The following is a 23,662-nucleotide window of genomic DNA, read 5'->3' as shown; positions in this document are numbered from 1 at the left end:
CGGTCATCCTTGGCCTCAGCTGTTAAAACGTTCAACCACTCGGCCTCCACCGTTCGGTCATCCATGGCCACAAGCGTTCCAGCATTCAGCTAGGGGTGGGCAAAGTGTCCTGTACTGCACTGCACTGTAAAAATTTACAGTTAACTATAAACCAGTTTAGAAAAACTGTACTGAACTAAAAAATAGTTCAGAGTAACTGAATTGAACTATTTTCTAGTTCAATTATACTGCAATACAGTTCAGTTGACTAGGTTTTTTATTTATCACAATAAAATTCAATTAACTACATTTTTCGATTTCCCAAACGCTCATACTAGCATCAAGCATGAACCATGAAGTGCTGGGTTTATAGAATTTCTACCATTGGACTGGGTGGTTAATATTGAAGAATAGATGTAAAAGGGTCATGGTAAACATTGAATATCCATATAAAAAATTAACTAGAACATTAATATCATTAAGGATTTCAGAGTAAACATTCAAATGGAATAACAAGTGAAGACCAATACAATTACAAGTCATGACAGAGAGATCTTGAGAAATGAAATCTTAAAATTTTGGACAGGACCATTTACCAAAGAAGAAAATTTAGCAACTGAAGTAAAAATGCGAGCATATAAAAATGGGCATTCAAAAGGACCTGGAATAAAAGTGAAAAAATAAGATTAAAAAAACATTACCACAGACACAGTTGCATTCATTGAATCAGAATGAAAGCTTAAAAGAGGGCAAGGGAAGAGTTGAAATCAACCTATTAGAGAGTCTACTGCAAAAATATCCAATTTTTACAAACATTCGTCAACAGCCAAGTAGCACAGACATGATCGAACAAATATTCACGAAATTAAAATTCCATAAACTCTAATTCAGGCATGAATGACCACATGCATGAAAAGGGCAATTGGGATCTCACACAATGAAAATTAAAAATAGGTAAAAAGAAAAATTGATGGTAGATCGGAGCGTACGAGGTTCCTTGGTTGTAGATGTCGATGGAAACTGAGACCCTTTCCGCACCAGACTTGAGTCTGTTGAGGGAGGCCTTCTTGTGCGCGACGATGAAGGGAACGTCAGAGGAAGCGTGTGAACACAACACCAAAGAAGCTAAAAGCGCAAACGCCACGCCGGTACACTGTGCAGGGCACTTCCCAATCGAAACCGGTCACGCCGGTACACTATGCAAAAGGGATTGAACTGTGTAGAGTTTTCGTTGGAAGAGATCAGAAGGAGGTCTTGAAGTGCGTAGGGTTTTCGTTGGGAGAAAGTGGAAATGAGGACTCAGACTTAAAAAAATAAAAACACAGTTCACACCAGTTAACTGTACTAAAAGTATAAAAAGTTTAGTTTATTTAAACCGAACCAAAAATAAGTTATTCAGTTTTTAGTAAAAACAAATTAGTTTATTTTAAGTATAATATAGTACAGTTAACTGTAATTCAGTACAGTACAATTATTTTTGCCCACCCCTACATTCGGCCATTCGGCCTCACTGATGTTTGGCCACTCGGCCTCTACCGCTCGGCCACCCATGGCCTCAAGCGTTCTAACATTCGATCATTCGGCCTCACTGACGTTCGGCCACTCGACCTCTATCGCTCGACCATACATGGCCTCATGTGTTCAAACATTCAACCGTTCGACCTTTTGCGGTCTCAAGCTTTCCAGCTTTTGGCCGTTCGGCCTCACATGTTTTTGGTCCTTTGACCTCCACCGCTCGGTCATCCTTGGCCTCAGGTGATAAAACGTTCAACCGCTCGACCTATGGCAAAGAGAAAACCCATAAAGCCAATCGTTCAGTCCACAGATGAGCAACGACTGGAAACACGCTCCCTAACACAGCGAATACAGCCTCCCTCAAACTCACAAGTCCTATAGTTAACCCGTCCATAAAACCGAACGGTTAACTCGGACTTGGGGGGAATTATGTAGAGTAAGATATTTATTGGATAAAATATCTTAGATATTTTAAGCGGTTAAGATATTTATGAGTAACTAACCAGATTTCCAAGTTGTTAGAATAAACAAAACAGATTTCATTATTTCACTTGTATAAAAGCTGTAAATCTACTCTATTTGTGGTTAATGAAATTTAGAAGTATATTCAGTACCTTTGTGTGTGACTCTCTCTCTGCTACCAAACTTTTCTCTGGTGTGTGTGTGTGCGCTCCGGTGAGTGTTCCGGCGTGTGGAGGTGGTGCCTGGTGGAGAAGGGTCGAAGCCCTAGCAGAGCCCCTCTCTCTTACATTTCCCTCTCATTCTCTCTGTTTCTGTTTTCTCTCTCTGGCACGTGGATATTACTCTTAAAAGAGTAAAGTGCATCTTTCTGGTGTTTTACGTTTCTGCCCTCAAAATCTAATATGGTATCAAGAGCTACGGTTCTTTCCTGGTGAAAGTGTGAAGTGGGTGTGTAATCTTTGTCTGGAAGTGTGTGTATCCAGAAAAGAAAATCTTTGGCTGTGTGAAAAATCAAAGAAACCACAAGATTTCAGCAAGAAAGGATGGCAGGATTTGGAGGTATACAGGGACCATTACCAGTATTTGATGGAAAGCAGTTTGATGACTGGCGCATCAAGATGCAAGCCATCTTTGGGTTCCAGGACGTTTCAGAGGTGATACAAGAAGGGTTACCTGAGTTGAGTGACAGGGCCACTGAAGAAGAGAAAAGAAGTTACAAACAGCAAGTAAAACTGGACAGCAAGGCACGGTTCTTGCTATACCAGTGTGTCAGCCCAAAGATCTTCAACAAGATCTCCAAGGCTGCCACTGCTAAGGAGGTATGGGACATCTTAGTGAAGTCCTATGGTGATGGAGACAGAAACACAAAGGTAAAATTGCAGGCATTGAGAAGACAGTTTGAGATCTTAGTCATGGATGAGAGTGAAACCGTGGCTGACTATTTTGATAAGGTACAAGAATTGGTGAACAAGATGAGGGCCTGTAAAGATGGGATTTCAGATGAATACATAGTTGACAAAATCTTGAGGACTCTATCATCCAGATTTGACAATGTTGTAGTTGCAATTGAAGAGACTCGAAGGAAAGAAACTATGGAAATTGAAGAGTTGTTGAACTCATTAGAGGCACATGAATTTCGCATCAATGAGCGAAAACAGTGTCATGAACAAGCCTTACAAGCCAGATCACAGTTGAAAGGCTGGAAAGGGCTCAAGAAAGGAGGAAAAGGGTTCAAGAAAGGGAAAGACTCACAGGACCAGCAAGGAGTAGAGTCCAATGGGTCAGGAAAAATGAAAAACTTAAAGAATTCTGAAGCTGAGTAGAAATTTGACAAGAAGAAGGTAAAATGTTACAATTGTCAGAAGCTGGGTCACTATGCTAAAGATTGCTGGAAAGGAGAAGGGGCAAAAAATAAACCCAAGAAACTGGCAAACTTGGCACAAGAGGAAGATTCAGATTCTGAACCAGTGATATTAATGGCTCAAGAAGATGAAAAACAACCAGAAAGCACTGTATGGTACTTAGACTCTGGATGCTCCACTCATATGACCGGAAGAAGGGACTGGTTTGTGAAAATGAAGGGGGTAGAACATGGGAAAATCAGATTTGCTGATAACAGCAGTTTGGAGGCTGAGGGGTCTGGCAGAGTTGTACTCAGAGGTGAAGATGGCAGAGAAGTTATCATAGAAGAGGTACTGTTTGTACCAGGTTTGAAGACCAATCTGTTAAGTCTGGGACAACTTTTACAGAAAGGTTACATGATGAAAATGGAGGATAATTGCCTTAGTATTTTTAATCAGAATGGAAGAGTGGTTGTGTAGGCTAAACTGTCACAGAATAGGACATTCAAAGTTGTAATGGAAGCAGTAGATCACAACTGTTTTACTGCTACAGAGAGTAAGGATGAATGGATGTGGCACCTCAGATTTGGACATTTGAACTTCCAAGATCTGTTTCAGCTAAGCCAAAAGAAGATGGTGATGAGTTTACCTAAGGTTGATATACCAGAAACAGTTTGCAAGGAATGTGTACAATGCAAACAGACAAGGGGAAGTTTTAAAAGCATCTTACCCCAGAAATCAGCAGAAAAACTTGGGGTAGTGTACTCAGATGTATGTGGGCCTATGCAAATAGAAACACCTGAGGGCAGCAGGTATTTTCTATTATTCATAGATGACTGGACCAGGAAGTGTTGGTGATAACACTCTAGATTTACATATTTTTCTCTGTTAAAAATCATTTCTTAGATTTCTTTAGTTTTTAATTTCTTAGAATTAGGCTAGTTTTATGTTTTTCTCTTAATTCTTTAGTTTTATAAAATTTTAGTTAAAAATAGGTTTTTAGATGTAATTTTTAGCTTTTGTTAATTAGTAGGAAAATAATAATTTTTTTTTTAGAAAATCTTTAATAAAAATCTTTCTTTTTAATTGTTAGATTTTTTTTTTCTTTAATTTGGTACTGTTTTTTTGCAGAGAGGGGCTGGTGCTGTTTGGGCCAAATTAGAAAGCCCAGTGCTGATTAAAATGGAGTGCAGTGTGTGCAAGGAGTTGAGCTGAAGCCTTCTTAGCCAATTAGTGAAACGGTGCGTAGAAGACCAAAGCTGAAGGGGGTCTCTTGTTTTACCATTGATTCGTGCAGAGGATCAGATTTGGGGAATTTATCCCAATTTTCTCAACACTCAAGCGAGGGCTTGCAAAGAGGACTTCTTCCCCAATTCCTTCAACCTAGGTTCATGGTTCAGCAAGGAGGAGAACCAAAGTGGAGAAGCAAGCTCCACGGCCCAAAAAGGAAGCCGGCCCAGAGCTAAATCGGTCCGGGGAAGCAAATAGGAAAGAGTGCTGAGCTGGATTGTTGGTTAGAAGCACGTGCGAAGCAGTTGACAGTTGAAAGCAGTGCGGTTCAGAGTTGTTGAAGATCAATCAAGAAGCTTTCCAGTTAGTTTTTTTTAGCTCTTTCTTTTTCCCTTTTCTTTTCTCTTTTCGTTTTTCGACCCTATATAAAGGGGTTTTTCACCATGTATAGGGGAAAATACTTTTACAGACTTTGAGATACTCTCTGTTCATAGTTCTAAGCTCTTTAGGTTAGGGTTTCTTTCCGCTTTCGTAGAAGTAGAGTTCTCGACTTTTGGATTTCGTTGAGACGATCGCGAGGGTGACAGGCCGCGAGAGTCTTGGTGATTTCCGGTAGTTTGTAAAATTTTCTTTTCATGTTAATAAAGTTGAGTTTTGTGTTTTTGTTCTGTTCTCGTTTATGTTTCGATATTGTTCTTTGTTTTTGATTTCTGTACTTGTTATGTGTTGAGAAAATGATTTGGATTCTGTAACTCTGCAATTTTATGGTTCCGTTTGGAATTAAATGTCTCCGTAGTGAGCATTCTTCATCGAGATGTCTTCTCGAGACAGAGAACAGTCCAATGCATAAAAATTGATTCAAATATGTGTTTCTTGAATTTGTTTGTGAATTTTAGAGTGATGAATAGGTTAATGAACATTGATTGGAAAAATTAGTGGAAAGAGTCAATTTAAAGTTCTGAAATATGACTTAGAATATCCTGTATTGGAATTCATATTATCAGGATGTCTTCCTGAGAGCTCTAAGCACTCTTTTATTCAGTTCAATGTGCAATTCACCTATGACTTCAATTCTGTTTTTTTTATTGTGATACTGCTTTTAGAATTTAGGTACTGTTTTTGATTTGTTTCAATTCTAAATTCTGTTATTGATTGATTTCTGGTGATATATAGATTAGGATAGAGTGATCTGTATTGCATTTTAATTTTACTTTGATTTTTGTTTTCCTATGAATAGACTAAGTTTAGTAGATTAGATGTTGAACTGTCTACTCTTAGAATCTTGTTCAGTTTTAGTTTTAGTTTCATTTTGTTGTATTAGGTTAGTTTTAATTGCACTCAGTTCTCATTTTAGTTTAGGTTCTGTTTTGTTATGCAGTTATTTTACAATTTAGATTAGGTTCTAGTTTTGTTGTTATTTCTTTGCATTTTATTTCTTGATTTTTTTTTCTTTTATACAGATTTGATTCCTGTATTCTTTTCTCTTTAATTTCATTGTTCATATTTCTTTTCCCCACCTTGCTTTAGTAGTTATTAGATAGTAAATAAATACAAGATTTAATTCTACACTTTAGGCTTAATTGTACCGAGTCTTTGGATTGATACCTAGGTTGTCCCTATACTTCATTAGTGGGGAAACTTAGTTTGTTCTGTTTTTGTGCGACGAAAAACAGTTTAACAGTTGGGTTTACCTATTGAAAAGAAAAGGAGAAGTGCTGGAACAGTTTCAAAAATTTAAGAGTATGGTTGAAAGGCAATGTGAAAAGAAGTTAAAAATTCTGAGAACAGATGGAGGAGGAGAGTATACCTCCACTGAATTCAGAAATTATTGTGAAAGAGAGGGAATAGTTCATGAAGTGACTCCTCCCTACACACCTCAACACAATGGGGCTATAGAGAGGAAGAACAGAACTATTTTAAACATGGTGAGATGCATGTTGAAGAGCAAGGAGTTGCCTAATTTTCTATGGGGTGAGGCTGTGATGACAGCCACCTATATCCTGAATTTATCTCCAACAAAGAGATTAAATGAGGTTACACCAGAGGAGGCCTGGACAGGGGTTAAACCAGATGTAAAGCATCTGAAAATTTTTGGTTCCCTATGTTATAAGCATGTGCCAGAACAACTGAGAAAGAAACTGGATGATAGAGGAGTTCCCTTGATATTGGTGGGATACCATGTTATAGGAGGTTATAAGCTGTATAACCCTACAACAGGAACAGCTCCTATCAGCAAAGATGTGGTAATTGATGAGACTGGGACATGGCAGTGGGAGTCAAAAGAAGATGGAGGACCAACTATTGAGTTGGAAGATGAAGTTCCAGCAGAACCCGAGGCAGTCAGGAGGGAGGAGAATATAAGAAGGTCATCTAGAATGACTCAACTACCAGCATATCTGAGAGATTATGATCTAGCCTATGATGCAACAGTTTCAGCAGAAGGAAACTTTGTCCATTATGCCTTGATAGCTGAAGCCGAACCAGTGGAGTTTGAACAAGCTGTGAAAGATAAAAGGTGGTACAAGGCTATGCTAGAAGAATTGGGTTCAATTGAGAAGAACCAGACCTGGGAATTAACTGAGTTGCCTCCCAATAAGAAACCAATTGCACTTAAGTGGATTTATAAGTCCAAAATAAATCCACAAGGTGTGGTGACAAGGTACAAGGCTAGACTAGTGGCAAAAGGATTCTTACAGCAGGCAGGAATAGACTATGGAGAAGTGTTTGCACCAGTAGCTAGAATGGAAACAATTAGACTGGTGGTTTCTATGGCTACAAAACTAAACTGGACCTTACATCAATTAGATGTAAAATCTGCATTTCTAAATGGTAATTTAGAAGAAGAAGTGTATGTGGTTCAACCGCAGGGATTTGAAGTCAAGAAGCATCCTGACAAAGTATACAGATTGAAGAAGGCCTTGTATGGGCTTAAGCAAGCTCCAAGGGCTTGGAACTAGAGAATAGATGCAGTCATGAACAACATTGGCCTTGAGAAGTGTGCTTCTGAACATGGAGTGTATGTTCAGTGTTATCAGCACAGTGAAAGAAGAGAGATGTTAATAGTGTGCTTGTATGTTGATGACATGCTAATCACAGGAAGTAGTGTTGAGAGAATTACTAATTTCAAATTCCAAATGTTACAGGAATTTGAAAGGAGTGATTTGGGGCAACTAAACTACTTTCTTGGAATTGAATTCACTAAAACTGATGAGGGATTGATGATGCATCAGTCCAGGTATACATTGGATATGTTAAACAAGTTTAACATGATTCATTGTAATTCTGCAAACACACCAGCAGAGGTGGGATTGAAACTTGAGAAGGATCCTGAAGAGGAAGGGGTTGATCCTACTGAGTATAGGAAAATGGTTGGAAGCCTAAGATACTTGTGCAACACTAGGCCAAATATCAGTTACAGTGTGGGTCTGGTTAGTAGATATATGCAGAATCCTAGAATTTCTCATCTGATGGCCATTAAACGGATTCTGAGATATCTAAAAGGTACACATAGTTTTGGGATTCTATTGCCAGGAGGAGAATCAGAAGGAGAGGTAAGAATTAATGCTTACTCAGACTCAGATTGGTGTGGGGATAAAAGTGATAGGAAGAGCACTGCAGGATATGTATTTTTCTTGAATGGAGCACCAATCTCCTGGAGCTCTATAAAAGAACCAGTAGTAGCTCTTTCCTCATGTGAGACTGAATATATTGCAGCCTGTGAAGCTACTTGTCAGGCAGCTTGGCTAAGTTCCTTAATGAGTGAATTGAAGATTGAAGTGGAAGGGAAGGTCAGACTGCTTGTGGACAACAAGTCAGCCATAGATCTGACCAAACATCCTGCATCGCATGGCAGGAGCAAGCATATTGAAACTCGTTTCCACTACATCAGGGAACAAGTAAGTAAAGGGAAGCTCGAAGTTGTATATTGCAGATCCGAGGATCAGATTGTAGACCTACTCACTAAGGCACTGAAAGGAGAACGCTTTCTACTACTTAGAAAGCAGATCGGGGTAAAGAAGGTGGAGATCAAGGCAGATCTACAGGACAGAGCTACGAAAACCTAGGGTTTTCATCTCTGGAAGCAGATTCGTTTGGAGGAAAGTGTTTTCACGAGTTTAATCGGTAAAAATCGTTTCCGAGTACAAAGGAAGCATTTGTACCGATTATTAATCGGTGGAAAACGCTTAGGTTCATCATATACTATGTTTTACAGTTTTGATCGGTGAAATGTTCTTTGTTTCTTCAAAATCATGTTTGTTTAGGAGGAGTGTTAGAATAAACAAAACAGATTTCATTATTTCACTTGTATAAAAGCTGTAAATCTACTCTATTTGTGGTTAATGAAATTTAGAAGTATATTCAGTACCTTTGTGTGTGACTCTCTCTCTGCTACCAAACTTTTCTCTGGTGTGTGTGTGTGCGCTCCGGTGAGTGTTCCGGCGTGTGGAGGTGGTGCCTGGTGGAGAAGGGTCGAAGCCCTAGCAGAGCCCCTCTCTCTTACATTTCCCTCTCATTCTCTCTGTTTCTGTTTTCTCTCTCTCGCACGTGGATATTACTCTTAAAAGAGTAAAGTGCATCTTTCTGGTGTTTTACGTTTCTGCCCTCAAAATCTAATACAAGTAAGGTTGTTTTTATTTTACATTTATAAATACAATGACAGAGTCAAAAACCAGGTATGTTCCACTTACTCCAGATGGACTCTAGATAATATTCTACAATGATAATATAATAACTTTCTTGAGAGCTGAGGCTCCATAACTCACGTCTGACTTGAGCGTCAGAGTATCTTCACAGGTACATCCCCCCTCCGTTGGTGAAAGTAGACGAGCGTTACGAGCTGAAGGAGCGCGAACGACGACAATTGAGGAAAAGCGAGCGTTCTAGACATTTAGAAACAAAAAAGACACACCAAAAAACATTTATACCGAAACACATATATATGAACAAAGATCTCGTTGCTTCACTAATGATCTAAGTCACATAAAATATAAGGTGGTGAGCTAGACCGAGTGAAGCAACTAAAACACTCGCTTTAGACCTCTGATAAGAAAGTCTTAAATTCTTTTAGTACCTAGTTTCTTTTATTAAATTAATTATAAAATCATGTTTAAAAAAAAAAGTCTCAAAATAATTTCTTTAGTATTAATATGTCTCTGTTAAATTAGTTATAAAATTATATTTGACAATTAAATTTAATTATATTATTATATTATCTGTTAATTTTCATTGGTATTAAACATGATATTTAATTATTTTTATTCTTTTATAATCAATTTTGATTTTTATTTTCTTCTTTTATCTCTATTACTTCTCAATTTTATATTTCAAAATTCTTCTTTTAAGGGTTTGGGCAGATTTCATTCCTGAAATCTTATGTTGTTTATGCATATCAATCTTTTCATTCTCATTTTTTTAATGTTTTTTTTCCTATTATGTTATTGTTTTTATTATATTTGTTGAATTTGTATTATGTTTAAAAATACGTTTCTTTTGTTCGATTTTGTTATTAGGTACTTTTCGATGTATGGGTTTCAAAATAATTTCTGTATATATTTGGATGAAATTGAAATTGTTGCTATTAACCATGTTAGCCTTTTGGTGACCAATGAAGATAAAATTTTTAATGAAATAAATGATAATAAATATAGGTTGAAATTAAAGACAATATAAAAGTTAAATGAAATTAATTATGATAATTTAATTAATATTTTTACATAAAAAACTAAAAAACAATTAAATAAAAGATCTCATTTTTTAGTTTATTTTAGACTTTTCAAAGCCTCTGAGAAAATTTCTACGTATCCTGACTATGTGTAGATATATAACTTAAGATGTTATTAAAACCCATACATACATTTAATAAAAGATACTTTCTATAATTAATTGGTTAATTTGCATAATAATTATTTAAAAATCAAATCAACAATAATTTGTAATTAGATGATGTAATTACGAGTAAATGAATGTTCAAAACTTTTTAAATTATGTTAGAAACTTATAATTATTTTGAAATAGGTTTAATCATTCGTCTAAGTTTTTTTTTAGAAATCTTAAATAGATGTTTTAGTTTTTTTTGTCAATTTGTTCCAATTGAATATCTATCATTAAATTAAGTAAATAATTTTAGAATCACGTTTACGTAACATCCTGATATTAACCCAATTTAACTATAGAGCTAACAAAAGTCAAGATCCAATTAAAAAAAAAAAACTAAAAAACCTATTTAAGATTTAAAAAAAAACAAATTATTAAACCTTTGAAATATAAAATAAAATATTTAGCACAACCTCGTTTTTACTAAAATAACGTCATCTGCTATAAAAACCGGCAATCCAAATAAAAAATTAAATTTAAAAAAAATCGTGTACAGCTAATACAGAATTACACGAGAAAAACGCGAGGGACGGATGAGTGAGTTCAGTTGAGTAGTAGCTTCGAGTGATGGATGGACGGAACCAAAACGACGTCCTGGTCGACGCTGTGGTAAAGCAAAGAGTAAAAGCAAGTGGGAGAGTAACGGGTTTTCTGACAGCGTTAAGATGTGACAGCGTCAGGAGTAAGAAAGCGACCACAAACAGAACCAATGAATGTGGCACACGTGTCTGGTCTGAGCAAACTCGGAACGCACAATTTGGATGACAACCCGCGTCGGAAAAAAATAAAATACAAAATTAAGAAAAAAAAACTTTGGGATGCCGTCGAATAAAAACAGCGCACCTCCCATCACTCCGTTTCGTGTCGCTTTTTGGCGGTTTTAGCTTTTTTCGGTTTCGAACATTCGCTCGAATTTCTCTCTAACTCTCACTCTCCATCTCTCTCTCTTCAATTCAACACTTCGAGGTTCGATCTTCGACATAGTCCTCGCTACTTTTCTCTCTACTTTCTTCTGTATTTAGATCTTAGTGTTTTCTGGGTTCGTTTTTAATTCTTCTTATTTTAATTTAATTCTGTTTTCACTCTCTGATTGCCAAGGTTAGGGATAGGCTAGTTCGGGATTGCTTTGGCCGATGAATGAGCGAGGTTGGGGTTTTCATTTTGCATAGTTCATTTCTTCGTTTCTAATTTCTCGATGAAACTTGTTGTCTTAAGTAGCTCGATTTTGCCGATAAAATGAAGCAGAAAATTACGGGCGAAATAGTTGGATTGCGTTTTTTATTTATATCTTTTAGCTTTTAATCGGAACTGCTATATTTTTACGCTTTATTTATTTAATTGTAAAAGACTTAAATAGTTATAGCGTGTTTTAATCTGTGCTTTACATAATGCTGTTAATTGACAGCTTCACGGCGATATGAGTTGTCTTCGTAATTATTAACTATCTGTATTAGGATTGCTTTTCATATTGTTACATCGTCTGACGACGTTTAGGGATGCTTTTTTTTTTCTTTGTATGTAATTAAATATAATTGTTCACTGGTATTGATATAATTTAGGATGAGCAGCAATCGTGGACGTAATTTTGGTTACTGTGGTTGAGTGTGTGATTGTGTGGTTTAAAGGTAAAAAAATTTATGATTGGACAAAGAGAGGGAATATTTTGTGGTTGGTGTGGTTCTGGTTTTCTGGCTGTGGTTTGGTTCTTGTGAATTTAGAAATGTATGGATTTTCAATGAGCTTTGTATCAGTGGGAGTGTTTTTGTAGCCTCGGTATGTTCTAGGCCTTTTAGTTATCTAGAGGATATATATACGATGGGAGGGCTTTGTAGTCTTGTGTTTTGTTTATAGATTTTATTTGTTCTGTTTCTCTCTTAAGAGAGACATATGGCCTCCCACTTGTTTTCTCTTCTCCGCCTTGTGCAAGAATTTATTTTAAATTTTGACAATCATGCGTTTGAAACCATTGGTTTTTATTTGTTATATACTGATACAAGAACAATGACTAAAAATTTGAATAATCTGAGTTATGGAAGTTGTTAGTGGACAATCAATGCTGGACTTTTGGGAATTCTTACTGATGGAAAATGATGAACTTTTTGTTTGGTTGGGCATATATGTATCCTTTTGGTCATAGGCACTTTTATTTGGAATGAATGAGTTCACAATATTGCTTATGCATAATATTTTCTGCGTAAATGCATTGTCTATGAAATTAGTACACATAAAGTATTGTCACCAACAGACAAATGATTCCTTGCTTTCAACCTACACGTGCATCCAAACACTTATATTGATGGATGAATATCATTTTTCGTTTTTCTTTGATTTATGTTTACATAAATAGTTGCAGTGTTGACATAGTGGTTGTTCTTTCCTTGTTGTAGTCTTACAATTTCAACATGGGAAAAACATAGTTGTAGGACGATTGGTGCTTTTAGTGTTATTTTCCAATTAAAACTGGTTTTATCATGTTAACGTGTACTGATCTTTATTTTGCAATTTACTGAGGTAAAACTTCAATTTTTATTGCAGAACAATGCTAAAAGCACCTATGCTACTGTACCTGAAATTTGTCTTTTCAATATATGTATGTATAGTTTACGAGTGAAGATCTTGCGTTAGTGACAATGTACACTGGTAGAGACGTGGGCAGGATGAGGTGCTTAAGGCTTACATCGAGTAGTATGGATTGTTTGGTGAAATATTTAAATGTTTGGTTCTGCCTCTTTAATATCTCTTTTTTGATGGTGACTTCCCCAAGTACTTGGGTGCTTATTACACAAGTCACATACATAAATGTTATATTATATATGCTTTTGTTCTTCTCTTCATAAGAATGTGTGTGTGAATATATTTATATATGTGGATATAAATGAGAATAAAATGATTAATCGTATGTATGTTAAAATTGTAGGATGCTATTCAACACAACATGAGATGGATCGTGAAGACTATTTGCGGAAGTGTTCCAATATGAAATGCCAAAGAGTAAGGATTCTGGTCATGTTTTAATCACAAATATTGAGTTCAATCTATCATGTTATTTCTCCAATTGCATTTTTCTGCATTTTGTAGCATCTAAAAAAGTATCTATTTAGTGTATTTGATTATCTCGTATTTGTTGCACCTAATTAAATATTTCAGATCATGATTGTAATTGTTCTAATTATATTTCATGGTTGGAAATACTTTGACACCTAGCTCCTAGTGTTAAATTACTTTAGATAATACAAATCAGTAAAAAAAAAAAAAACAATTTAGCTTTTCCAAAGTTGGTCAGAAGATAAATTAAACTATTCTAACAGCAATATAGATATGAGGATGAAGCACAATCCTTCCATCCAAAATGATTAGCTGAGAAAATCTATAGGAGTGCAAAGTTTTTTCTTTTATTACCATATGATGTGTTGAACTCAATATCATCAAAAAGAATTTAACCTTATAGCTAGTTATTGTGCCGGTCATAAATATTTTGATTAATTGACAATAAATGGTTGATTGGGATGTGAAAAAACTTTACATTGATAGTGATAACAAGAGTTTGTAATAAGGTGATAAATATTTTTATCATTTTCCTACTTAGTGTTGAAGGTGATAAATGTATTATTATTTTTATCTTGTTATTACTGATTGGTTGTTTTCTCAAACAGTTCAACTTTGTTTTCTTTGAAGAATAGATTGCATTTTTCTTAGTAAGTGTAAGTCAACTGAACCTTTGATTGGAAGGTTCTCTTGGTCTACCATATATTTGGTCCTTGCAAGCTTAATATTTCGACAGAAGAATTTTTAAGGCTATTTCTCTGTGAATGCGTTCTTGGATTTACTTCGTTGTTTCATAATTCTCTCTACTATTTAAATAAACAAAGTAGCAATGTGGTTTGCCTAAAACGTATTACTTGTGTTATCTCTGTTTTAATTTTCCCTAGGTTCAGGTGGATGAATCATATGTACCTGCTCTTCAAGATGGAGTAATGGAAGTTGAGCATTTGCTTGCAGAACCTAGAAACAATCTTGCTCCCCAGGATGGTATATTCCATTTTAATGAGTAGAGTATGGGGAAATGCCATTTTGCTGAAAATATTTCCTCTGGATTTGAATTTGGTTTTAAATCAATTAGCAGTTACTCTTAAATGAATTAAAGCTGTTCTTTCTGATTCTATTGCTTGAAATCCAAAATGACATTTACACTGACAACTGGTAAGAAGCTATTATTCTGGGTTTGCATGTTGTTCCTGAAAAACTGGAATAAATGAAGTAAAATGATGTGGTGAAAGAATGGAGAATGAAACGAGAAACAAGCTGTATAAGAACTTTGTATAAGAGGCTGCTTAGAAGCTTAGAATTGATGTTGCATTGTAAGGAAACCAAACATTTTATACTTGAGACGTCACCATTGATTGGAACCTTTTTTTAGCTTTGTCAGGGGTTTCTCTTAGTCCACTTGGCTCAATTAGATAAATTTAATGGTTGATAAAGCTGTGTATTGACTGTCTTATATTCAGAGCATAACAATAACTTTTTCTTTCAAACTTTTTATTGGGGCAATATATCTAATAGTAGTAGTGTGTTTACTTTCATCAGGTAGCTTGAATTCTCATACAACTTTGAACAGCAAGGATGATTTGGAACTGGAGGTATTTGTCTTCAATCTCTCAGTTGTTGTTGGGGTAATATTGAAGCTAGCAATTCATAGATTTTTTATATTTACGGTGCTTGTTATTGATTTTTTTGACTTCCTGCGTCTGTCATCTCAGGTTTATATATCACCTTGTTTAACGTCAATTCAAATTACATAAGTATATCACTTTGTTTAACGTCAATTCAAATTGCATAACTATATCACCTTGTTTAACGTCAATTCAAATTGCATAACGTTACTAGCTAGTTACTTAACTGCTAAATTGCTTATGTTCTTGTTTTATTGATATGAACATTATCTTTAATTTTTTGAGGTACTTGATGGATTGCTAGATGATGTGGAAATTGATGATCTTGAAGGAGCTGATGGTTTCCCGGGTGCATGTGAAGAATATTTTTTTGGTAAAATATTAACTGTTCTTAGAGATGTAACACAATAATTCTTTTGTATTCCCCTTAAGAATTATGCTTTTGAAATAATTGGTTCATGACATTATATGATGAATTGTGTAAAATAGTATACACTGTCATTCAGTTACAAATCATGTTGGTATGACTTTTAAGGTACTTATTCTAAAAGCCAACAAACTTATCATACCTGGTAATTTGTGATTGGATGACACTGAAACACTGTTGTATACTGTCTGTGCATATATTTATCCTCCTGTACGGCAGTCTTTATGACTAAATGATCAAGGTCGAAATTGATCCATTGCTGCTATTCTCCAATAAAAAACGTTGATTGTGAGCCCGCATATTTTTTTTGCTTTAAACCCAAAAGATCCTTCCTTGATTGAATTTCTTAGAGATGTAATATGAAACTATTGGTGTGTTTTCAGCTTGCCTAACTTTAACTGTTGATGATATTTGACAACTATTAAGATGTATTCTTCTGCTAGTGTTTCGATAGAAAGGAAGAAAAAAAAAATCCGTGTTTGCTTCCTTTTTTAACACTTCTTTATGTTTTTCTCATTTGCAATCTACAGATTTTGGATTTGCTGACAAATTTGAGGAGGTACTGGGTTCTGGTCCTTTTGAAGGTTCGGAAAGTCATTCGTCAGGATTAAGTAGAAGTAGCATTGTTGGTGGGGTTTTAGAATCAACAGAAGTACCTATTGCACACTCTGAAAGCAAAAATGATTCTCTGGATGAGACAGTAACCTATGAATCACATGGTGCCTTCAGCAACAATCCTAGTCAACCATCACAAGGAAATTGCAGGTACAACATTTCACTTGATATACAGCATCTGCAAGAGTTGGATAACTATCGTCATTTAGCTGGTGGTATACTGACTTGTAAGAAGGACAAGGGTCCTGTCGAGAAAGGCCAACCTGCTGCACTTAGAGAGAAAAGGTTCCGGAAGCCTACGCAAAGGTATATTGAAGAATTTTCAAATGCGAGGTCAAAGGAAAAGGTACCACCTGCTGGTACAAAAACTAAACATTCGAGTAACTCATCATGTAATGTACTTCATATAAGAATTAAATCATCGAAAAGGAGTCCAAGCGAGAAGTCTAGTAATGAAAATAGTGAGGTGATGCTTCCTGAGTTGCAAGTTAGCAAAGGGCATCAGAAGAAAGAGGTACTGTTTTCATTAAGGGCATTGTATCCCTTTTTGTATATTTTCTTTAGTAGACGAGGATATAACATGCCCTTGGGTTGAGAGACAGATTCTTTCTTTGGTATTAATTGTATCATTATGAATGGAATGTATTTCTTTAGGATCTGTTTCATTTACCATCTGGTTTTGGATAATTATTATTGATTTTGACTATCAATGTTAGATTATTATATGACCTGTTTATGCTCTCAAATTGTATCATTTGAGAAATAGACCTCTGACTCTTAATTTATTGAAGTGTGATGTTTAGTTCAACATGTGTGCTAATGATATGAAAGTGCTTCGTCATGCTTCCCTCTTTTCTTGGCTCTAAGAGAGTGATGCTTGATTTCATGTACATTGATAATTTATAGCCTACAGCATGGTCTTTATGGTTCTCTACATTTATATATATATATATATATATATATATATATATATATATATATACCAAATCATGGTATTCATGTATTTTTTATTGATGTTGTTATTAAGGCCCATAACTGTTAACCGGGCTTTGGTAGCAGAATTGTTCCTATGGTTGAGATTTAGTATTTGTCATCTGAAATTAAGATACCCTTGTGTTAGTGGGAAATTTGTAAATTTGTGAGACAATTACTGCAGATTGATATAGCCTCTTGTTCTCATGCATTTAACAAGCGTACTTCTTTTCTAGAAACTTCAGTATGAGTATGAATCATTTCCCTCGGAATCTGAGGATGGATGTTCAACCACAAAAAGGTCTAGAAGAAAAGATAGAAGAAAGCATCAGAAGATGTGGACTCTCCCTGAAGTGTTGAAGTTGGTTGAAGGCATATCTGAATATGGAGTTGGTCGTTGGACTGATATTAAGAAGTTTTTGTTTTCTTCTTCAAGCTACAGAACTCCCATAGATCTCAGGGTACTTCACAAAGCTTTACTCGTTCAATTTCACATTCTTCCAAACCTGTTTTCTAAAAGTGAATTCTGCAGGACAAGTGGCGAAACCTTTTGAGAGCCAGTTCTGTGCAGAAAAACAAGAAAGAGGTTAACTTTCTTTTTTTCCTTTTTGGAACGTTATTCATTGATGTTTCATATGCATGTCTCAGAAACTTAAATTGGTGTACCAAAGTAGTTTTTTAATATGCTATCCCTGACAAGATTTAGTTTGGAGAGAATGGGACTAGTTAATAATGTAAATGGTCATGTGGTGATTACAGGTTGAGCAAAATGACGAGTTAGCCCTGCGTCCCTTACCATTTAATGTGGTACACCGTGTGCGAGAATTGGCTAAAATTCACCCATACCCAAGGCAACGTGGGTCAAAGAAGTTACGTGTTAGCCAAGCTGGTCCCTCTGTCGTCGCAGATTCTCCTCCCGTTAGTCTTAGCAAAAGAAATGTACGTAGAAAGTTTACTTAGAAGAAGTCCATGTGTAAAACAGTCCAGGGAAATCTATAGTCCAAAGGATGTTGTTGAAATTAGGTATCATATTTGCACAATTTTATACTGTCAAGAAATTCCTGCATGTGTATCTACAAAGGCATAGAAATTTTGAATTGTAAACATGAAGAAATCATTTGTGATCCTACAATAGATTGGGATGATGCATACATCTCTAACCGCTTCAGTTCTGTGATTTTCTTAGTGTGCTAGAACCTGGTCTTTATGCCTGACTAATGTGTTTAGAGTTGCGTCTGACTCAATGTTGCAAATGAATGGTTGGGTGGGTGAAGGGAGTTGATAATTGATAATTGATAATGCATTACAAATAAAAGTTTCTCGACATTCTACAGTCACTATTTTTAAAAGGATATTATATCTTTATTTGGGGAGTAGAGCTGGAAGCATCTCGGGATGATGACTCATTGCCCTATCCTATGGCCCTTGATTTTCAACGTCTGACTCATCATGATTGTGATAAACTAAGCTGTGGCCTTCCTCTTGCAGTATTTTAGTGCTTGTGCTTTCTACTGGTATACTATTCATTACCTATCTTTTATAATATTTTTCACAATCTGCCATGTCTTTTCATCACGTTATCTATGTTATAATACACTTCTATCTCCTTTCTTTCCTCGTGGTGTCTCGTGTCATAATAGTATAAATCTGATGATTTTTTTTATTAAACATGGAATGAAGTTTACTTTTGCTGAGAACAGACTTTTTACTTATGCAAAGGTTTACCAATCCATCGTAGCACCAATATGCTTTCTTCATTCTAAGGAAAAAAGGGGACTGTATACTTGGAAAGAGTATTAATTAAAATTATGATAATTATATTTTCAACTACTTTTGTTTATAACAATCACACTAAAAAATGAAATCAAAATGAAAAAGTAGATTCTAGGAAAATGTTTCCTGAAGATATTTTTATCTAAATAATCTTTATTCTAACATGTATCTTTTCAAACCCATTAATACTGCGACATGCAAAGATCAAACTTTCATCATCAGTTAGATTTTGCATCATGTAAAACAAAATTCTCGACGAGAGCATCATATATTTAAGAGACCCATGAGATGAAAACTCAGAATGCACTTTTGTGTTCAGCTGTCACATGATATAAAATCAGGTTCTGAAATCAGTACTCTACCGACGCTAAAGTACGATTTTTTTAGTTGACGCGTAGAACAAGTTCCAAAATAAGAAAGAAGAGGAGTTTGCTTCCCAGAAGGAAGCATGGATAGGTGTTAAATAAAGAGATGAGGAAATGGGACAGTTAGGGAGAAGTGGGAACAAAATGATAATGTGACAGCTCAAAAAAACAGAGGAATGCACGTGAAAGGGAAGCAAACAAAGCGTGTCTAATCAAATAATTTAGATGCATAAAATGACTGCGAACCATAGAGTGTGGTAGTTCCTTGAGTCTTGAGGTGTCAGCAACCATTTCCTCTTTCGAGAGTTATGGCACATAACACCCTCACCCACCAGTGAGCACCGTGGACCAAACCTCATGTGCACCACGTCTTTTCCTTGCTCCCTCAAGCGAACCTTATCTAGCATAACCTTTTCTGTATCTGCACTTGCAACGCACATATCCATGAAAATCTTAGAAATAAAATCAATTTATAGTATATTAATCAATATGAATATAAGTTAGTTTTTAAAGACATAAAGCCTATCAGATGATGTTACTTAGATTCTCTTTTCAGATATGGTATTTCAACTGCAAGTCAACCTTTTTGTCAAGGCTAAGGAGTTAAACGGTGTGATTCCCATGTTCTTCTTTGATAAATATTTTGATCACATGACATCAGTTAAGACATCCTTTTGATGTTAGTCTGAGTTTTACAATTTTGATCATAAATACATGTATAAACTATGTTTGAACTTAATTTATGAGCCATGTGACTCTTTACAATCAGGAACAGATATGATTTTGCGACTTTGGAAATTGTTATGAAAAAGAGTGCTTGTTTGTGTTCGTTGCCCAACGAGTCTCTATTCATTTTGACTATAGTTAGCAGGTACATGGTATAGATACGGATACCCGGTTCGTGTATGTACGTGATTCATCATTTTTATATTATTACAAAACTTTCTTAAAAAAATCTGGTATTGGTACGTTGAATTCAAGATTGGGTACAGGATTATTGAGCTGCTGTGATTTTTTGAAAAACCGGTTAAATTTATCACTTACATTTAAAAGTGTTTGTTTAGATATATGTCACTTGAGCAACCACGTCGGTTAAGACTTTTAGCTTATTTTTGGACGTGAGAAAACAGGTCTCATATGTGTAAGCAAACAGACTAAAAATTCTGTAACTATGATTTTGACTGCCCTCTGCCTGCTGCATGATTAGAGGTTGGTCTATATCAGAGTTTGGACATGTGACAGCGAGATCAAATGATGCAGAAGGAATTTTATTGCATTTTAATACCAAATGAAATGAATGGAATTTCAAGTACATACTGAATGATAAGGTGAAGATTTTTATTGAATTATGAATACTGTATTAGACATTACAAAAGAACAAATTTTTATGGGTTCAAGAAAGGTCACTTGTAAAAATCCTTGAAGGGCTTCTATTGAAGAGTCTCTGACCCGTAATTGAAGGATTTGAATTCTTTAAAATTGTGATGTTATTATGGCGTGCAATAAAATAATGAGTTATAATTTGTTAACCAGTATCTGCATTTGGTATTTTAAATCATTAAACATTTGTCTCATCTTGAAAACTGTTGGCAGTTTTCTGAAAATAATCATGTGTGAAACTGAACGTACTATTCTTTTCAACCAACCAAGCACAACCGACATTTGTCTTAAAGGGGATGAATCAATGTGCTGGCTCTCAATCATCTTTCTGACCATCTGTGTAAGATAACAGATCCATGAAAATAGGGCAACCTCAAACTCTGTCTTCTTCTTCTACTGTAGAATTCTCCCTCTACCTAAGATTCATCAATTATTTCCCAATGCAAACAAGGACCTCAAAAATACTCCTCCTTGATGGACCTTTGTAAGAGGATTTGCTAGAAATACAATATCAATAAGATCAGTTTAATTCATATAAATTAAATTACCTTTAATTCAAAACCTTAAATCATAGGTTTATGGACAAAAAGACAACATTAATAAGACCTAAGTTGAACTCATTATTTTGGACCAAAATCCTTAAAGCAATAAATTTATAAGTCTTATAACATAACTCTTTCAACTCTACTCAATGATACTTAGATATGGACACTTTCTATCTGTCTTCGACTCCAAGCTTTTCATAGCTGATATAGTTGATTATTGGAGTAAATTATTTGTGTGATTGGTTTCCCTTCACCAGAAAATTTTGTTAGACATGGAAATTCTTAGGCAAACACTGATAACGGTTTTGTTACACTGATAAAATCCAACTAAATTTGATATCATGGTTAAGTTTTGCAAAGGTCCATTATGAGGAAACATGGGAAGGGAATCAAATCAAAATTGTCACATCTACACAATGTCAGAGTTTCGAGTTTAAAAACTGTGACTTCCATTCTCTTCTCTGCAACCAAAGATATTTGCTTCCATCCCTTTTGCAATGTGTAGCCCATTTCCTGAAATTCTGCGAGCTATGGAGGGAACAGTGCGACTTATCCCAAATCCATATGCAGAATGTAGCTACTTGCTAGGGAATTTCATATACGATGTTTTGTACGGACGGTATCCTCTCTAGTCCTTACAAAAACAATGGTTTAGCCAGCATGCACACTAATTTAAGATAATTCAACATGTATAAGTAGTGAGCTAAGACCAATCCAAAAGGGAATAATAAATTCACATCCGAACAAGAAAAAAGCCACTGACAAAGTGAAAGGGACACCAGCATTACTGCATTATACACCAAAAAAAGTGGCTGATTAATTACAAATTAACTCATTGGAATTGCTGATAACCATGTAGCTCCACTTCCTGAGCAGATCTCAATCCATTAACACCAGTTTGTACACAATCACATTATCATATTATATGTACGATCCACTTTGTGGCACTGAACCAGTTGTCTTTTAACACTCCACAGTACAAAAATACTTGACAGTACAAAAGTTTTCAACGATTACGACTCCCAAAAGTTGAAGCTTTTCTCTGAATCTAAAGAAAGTGCCTGTATCTTTTATCCATACCTGTGTATAAGAAATAAGTGGCCTCGCACTTCGTCCAAGAAACTTATCTTATCTTTGTGGGGTCTCTTACATATGTAACACTTAGAAATTCGAAAGCAAGAAACAACTGTGATTAAGAACACCCCTTCGAGAATTGCAGAGAAGGACAGAACCTTTACTTCCTAAGATTCATGTTAATTAATCACCCATATATATGATCATATTTTATACACACATATTATACACACACACACACACACACACATATATATATATATATATATATATATATATATATATTGCGAATTGCCATGCATGTTCGTACAGTTTCGTATATACATTGGTAAGCAACAAAGTCAGCAACTATATATCAATAAGTGGTACAGTTGAATAAATATAAATGTTGATCCCCATAATTATATTAGTAGCAAATAGCATAGGCTACCAATCATATCAACCATTTAATGCTTCAGATCATTGGTTCTTCCCATGCCACAATTATATATACCTTATCACTTACCACCTCAAACACTCACTGCACTTTTAATCATCTCTCTCTCTCTATATATCTCTTTCTCTCTCTCTCTCTCTCCCTCTCCATCTTGCAGGAAACTATGAAGTCAAGATTTCTCAGAGGGTGTCTGAACAAGTGCAAGAAAATGTGCCTGAACAAGTGCATATCTTGTGAGGAATGCTGTGAACGGGCTTGGTGGTGTTGTTTGCATGAAGGTTGTTCAGATATTCCAAGTGATGTTCCAAAGGGTCACTTGGTTGTGTATGTGGGAGAGAAGCACAAGAGATATGTGATCAAGATTGGTTTGCTCCATCATCCCCTCTTCAGGGCGTTGTTGGATCAAGCTCAGGAAGAGTACGATTTCATTGCTGACTCAAAACTCTGCATTCCCTGCGATGAACACCTCTTTCTCAGTGTCCTTCGATGTGCTACCTCCCCACAGAACCAACCAGTCTGTCTGTGTCTCTGAGAAACAGAAATCGCTTCTGAAACATTCTTTAGTTTCCATGTTGTTCAAATTCTTAGTTCTAACCATGTTCATATAATATCAGTAGCCACCTTATATATCATAATGTGTTGTAAGTAGGTTGGGGCACGATTAAGTGTCATCATTTAGCTCACTGATGTCATTATTCTTCGTCAATTCAAGAAGAGAGAGTGTTCTTCTAGTCCTTATTCGCATAAATTTTCCAACATGTCTTGTAGAAAAAAATAAAATAAAATTAAGTTTAATTCATATAACTTCTTACATTTTATTGATTTATTTAGAGGGAACTTGTGAATTGAGGAAAGAAAAATGAGCTTTGTAGTGGTGAAAAGTTGGTAGCAACATACTGTTTGAGAAAGAGGAGGTATGACACATTTAAGAATGGAGGAAGTCAGAAGGCTTGTAATGAAGCAGTGTATGTGTATCATATGATTTGTCCCTTTCCTCTTTCTTAT

At 35.5% G+C, this 23,662-nt stretch overlaps 2 protein-coding genes across 13 annotated transcripts; both read left to right on the top strand.

Annotated features, from left to right (window-relative positions):
- The first annotated feature begins 11,193 nt into the window (after positions 1–11,193).
- TRFL8 (TRF-like 8) lies at positions 11,194–18,261 on the top strand. Of its 12 annotated transcripts, XM_088096804.1 has the most exons (11): positions 11,194–11,366; positions 11,504–11,546; positions 12,936–13,085; positions 13,318–13,391; positions 14,330–14,429; positions 14,985–15,037; positions 15,356–15,443; positions 16,028–16,626; positions 17,321–17,545; positions 17,617–17,670; positions 17,844–18,261. In XM_088096804.1, exons 3-11 carry the CDS (start codon positions 13,031–13,033, stop codon positions 18,042–18,044), a joined length of 1,449 nt encoding a protein of 482 aa, XP_087952930.1. In that variant the 5' UTR covers positions 11,194–11,366; positions 11,504–11,546; positions 12,936–13,030; the 3' UTR covers positions 18,045–18,261. The 12 variants fall into 12 exon arrangements, with proteins under 12 accessions (XP_087952930.1, XP_087952931.1, XP_087952935.1 ...); XM_088096805.1 differs by lacking the exon at positions 11,504–11,546; XM_088096809.1 differs by lacking the exon at positions 12,936–13,085 and having other exon boundaries at positions 14,336–14,429.
- Positions 18,262–22,773: 4,512 nt separating this feature from the next.
- Positions 22,774–23,323, top strand: LOC124842350 (protein SMALL AUXIN UP-REGULATED RNA 12). The gene has a single exon (XM_047318817.2). It carries the CDS (start codon positions 22,821–22,823, stop codon positions 23,187–23,189), a length of 369 nt encoding a protein of 122 aa, XP_047174773.2. The 5' UTR covers positions 22,774–22,820; the 3' UTR covers positions 23,190–23,323.
- The last annotated feature ends 339 nt before the right edge of the window (positions 23,324–23,662 follow it).

The sequence above is a fragment of the Vigna umbellata genome, chromosome 8 (genome assembly GCF_029865625.1).
Source record: "Vigna umbellata cultivar VRB3 chromosome 8, Vumbellata_1.0, whole genome shotgun sequence".
Taxonomy (NCBI): Eukaryota; Viridiplantae; Streptophyta; class Magnoliopsida; order Fabales; family Fabaceae; genus Vigna; species Vigna umbellata.
The sequence above is the reverse complement of the archived record's forward strand: the minus strand, read 5'-3'. Positions and strand labels throughout refer to the sequence as shown.

What these genes read in the sequence shown, in the direction of transcription:
- TRFL8 (XM_088096805.1), top strand. Translation starts at nt 13,031, where the DNA reads ATGTACACTGGTAGAGACGTGGGCAGGATGAGGTGCTTAAGGCTTACA. An exon ending in CTTAAGGCTTACATCGAGTA is followed by an intron (nt 13,086 to 13,317) that starts GTATGGATTGTT and finishes TTAAAATTGTAG; the next exon opens with GATGCTATTCAACACAACAT. An exon ending in GAACTCCCATAGATCTCAGG is followed by an intron (nt 17,546 to 17,616) that starts GTACTTCACAAA and finishes TGAATTCTGCAG; the next exon opens with GACAAGTGGCGAAACCTTTT.
- LOC124842350 (XM_047318817.2), top strand. Translation starts at nt 22,821, where the DNA reads ATGAAGTCAAGATTTCTCAGAGGGTGTCTGAACAAGTGCAAGAAAATG.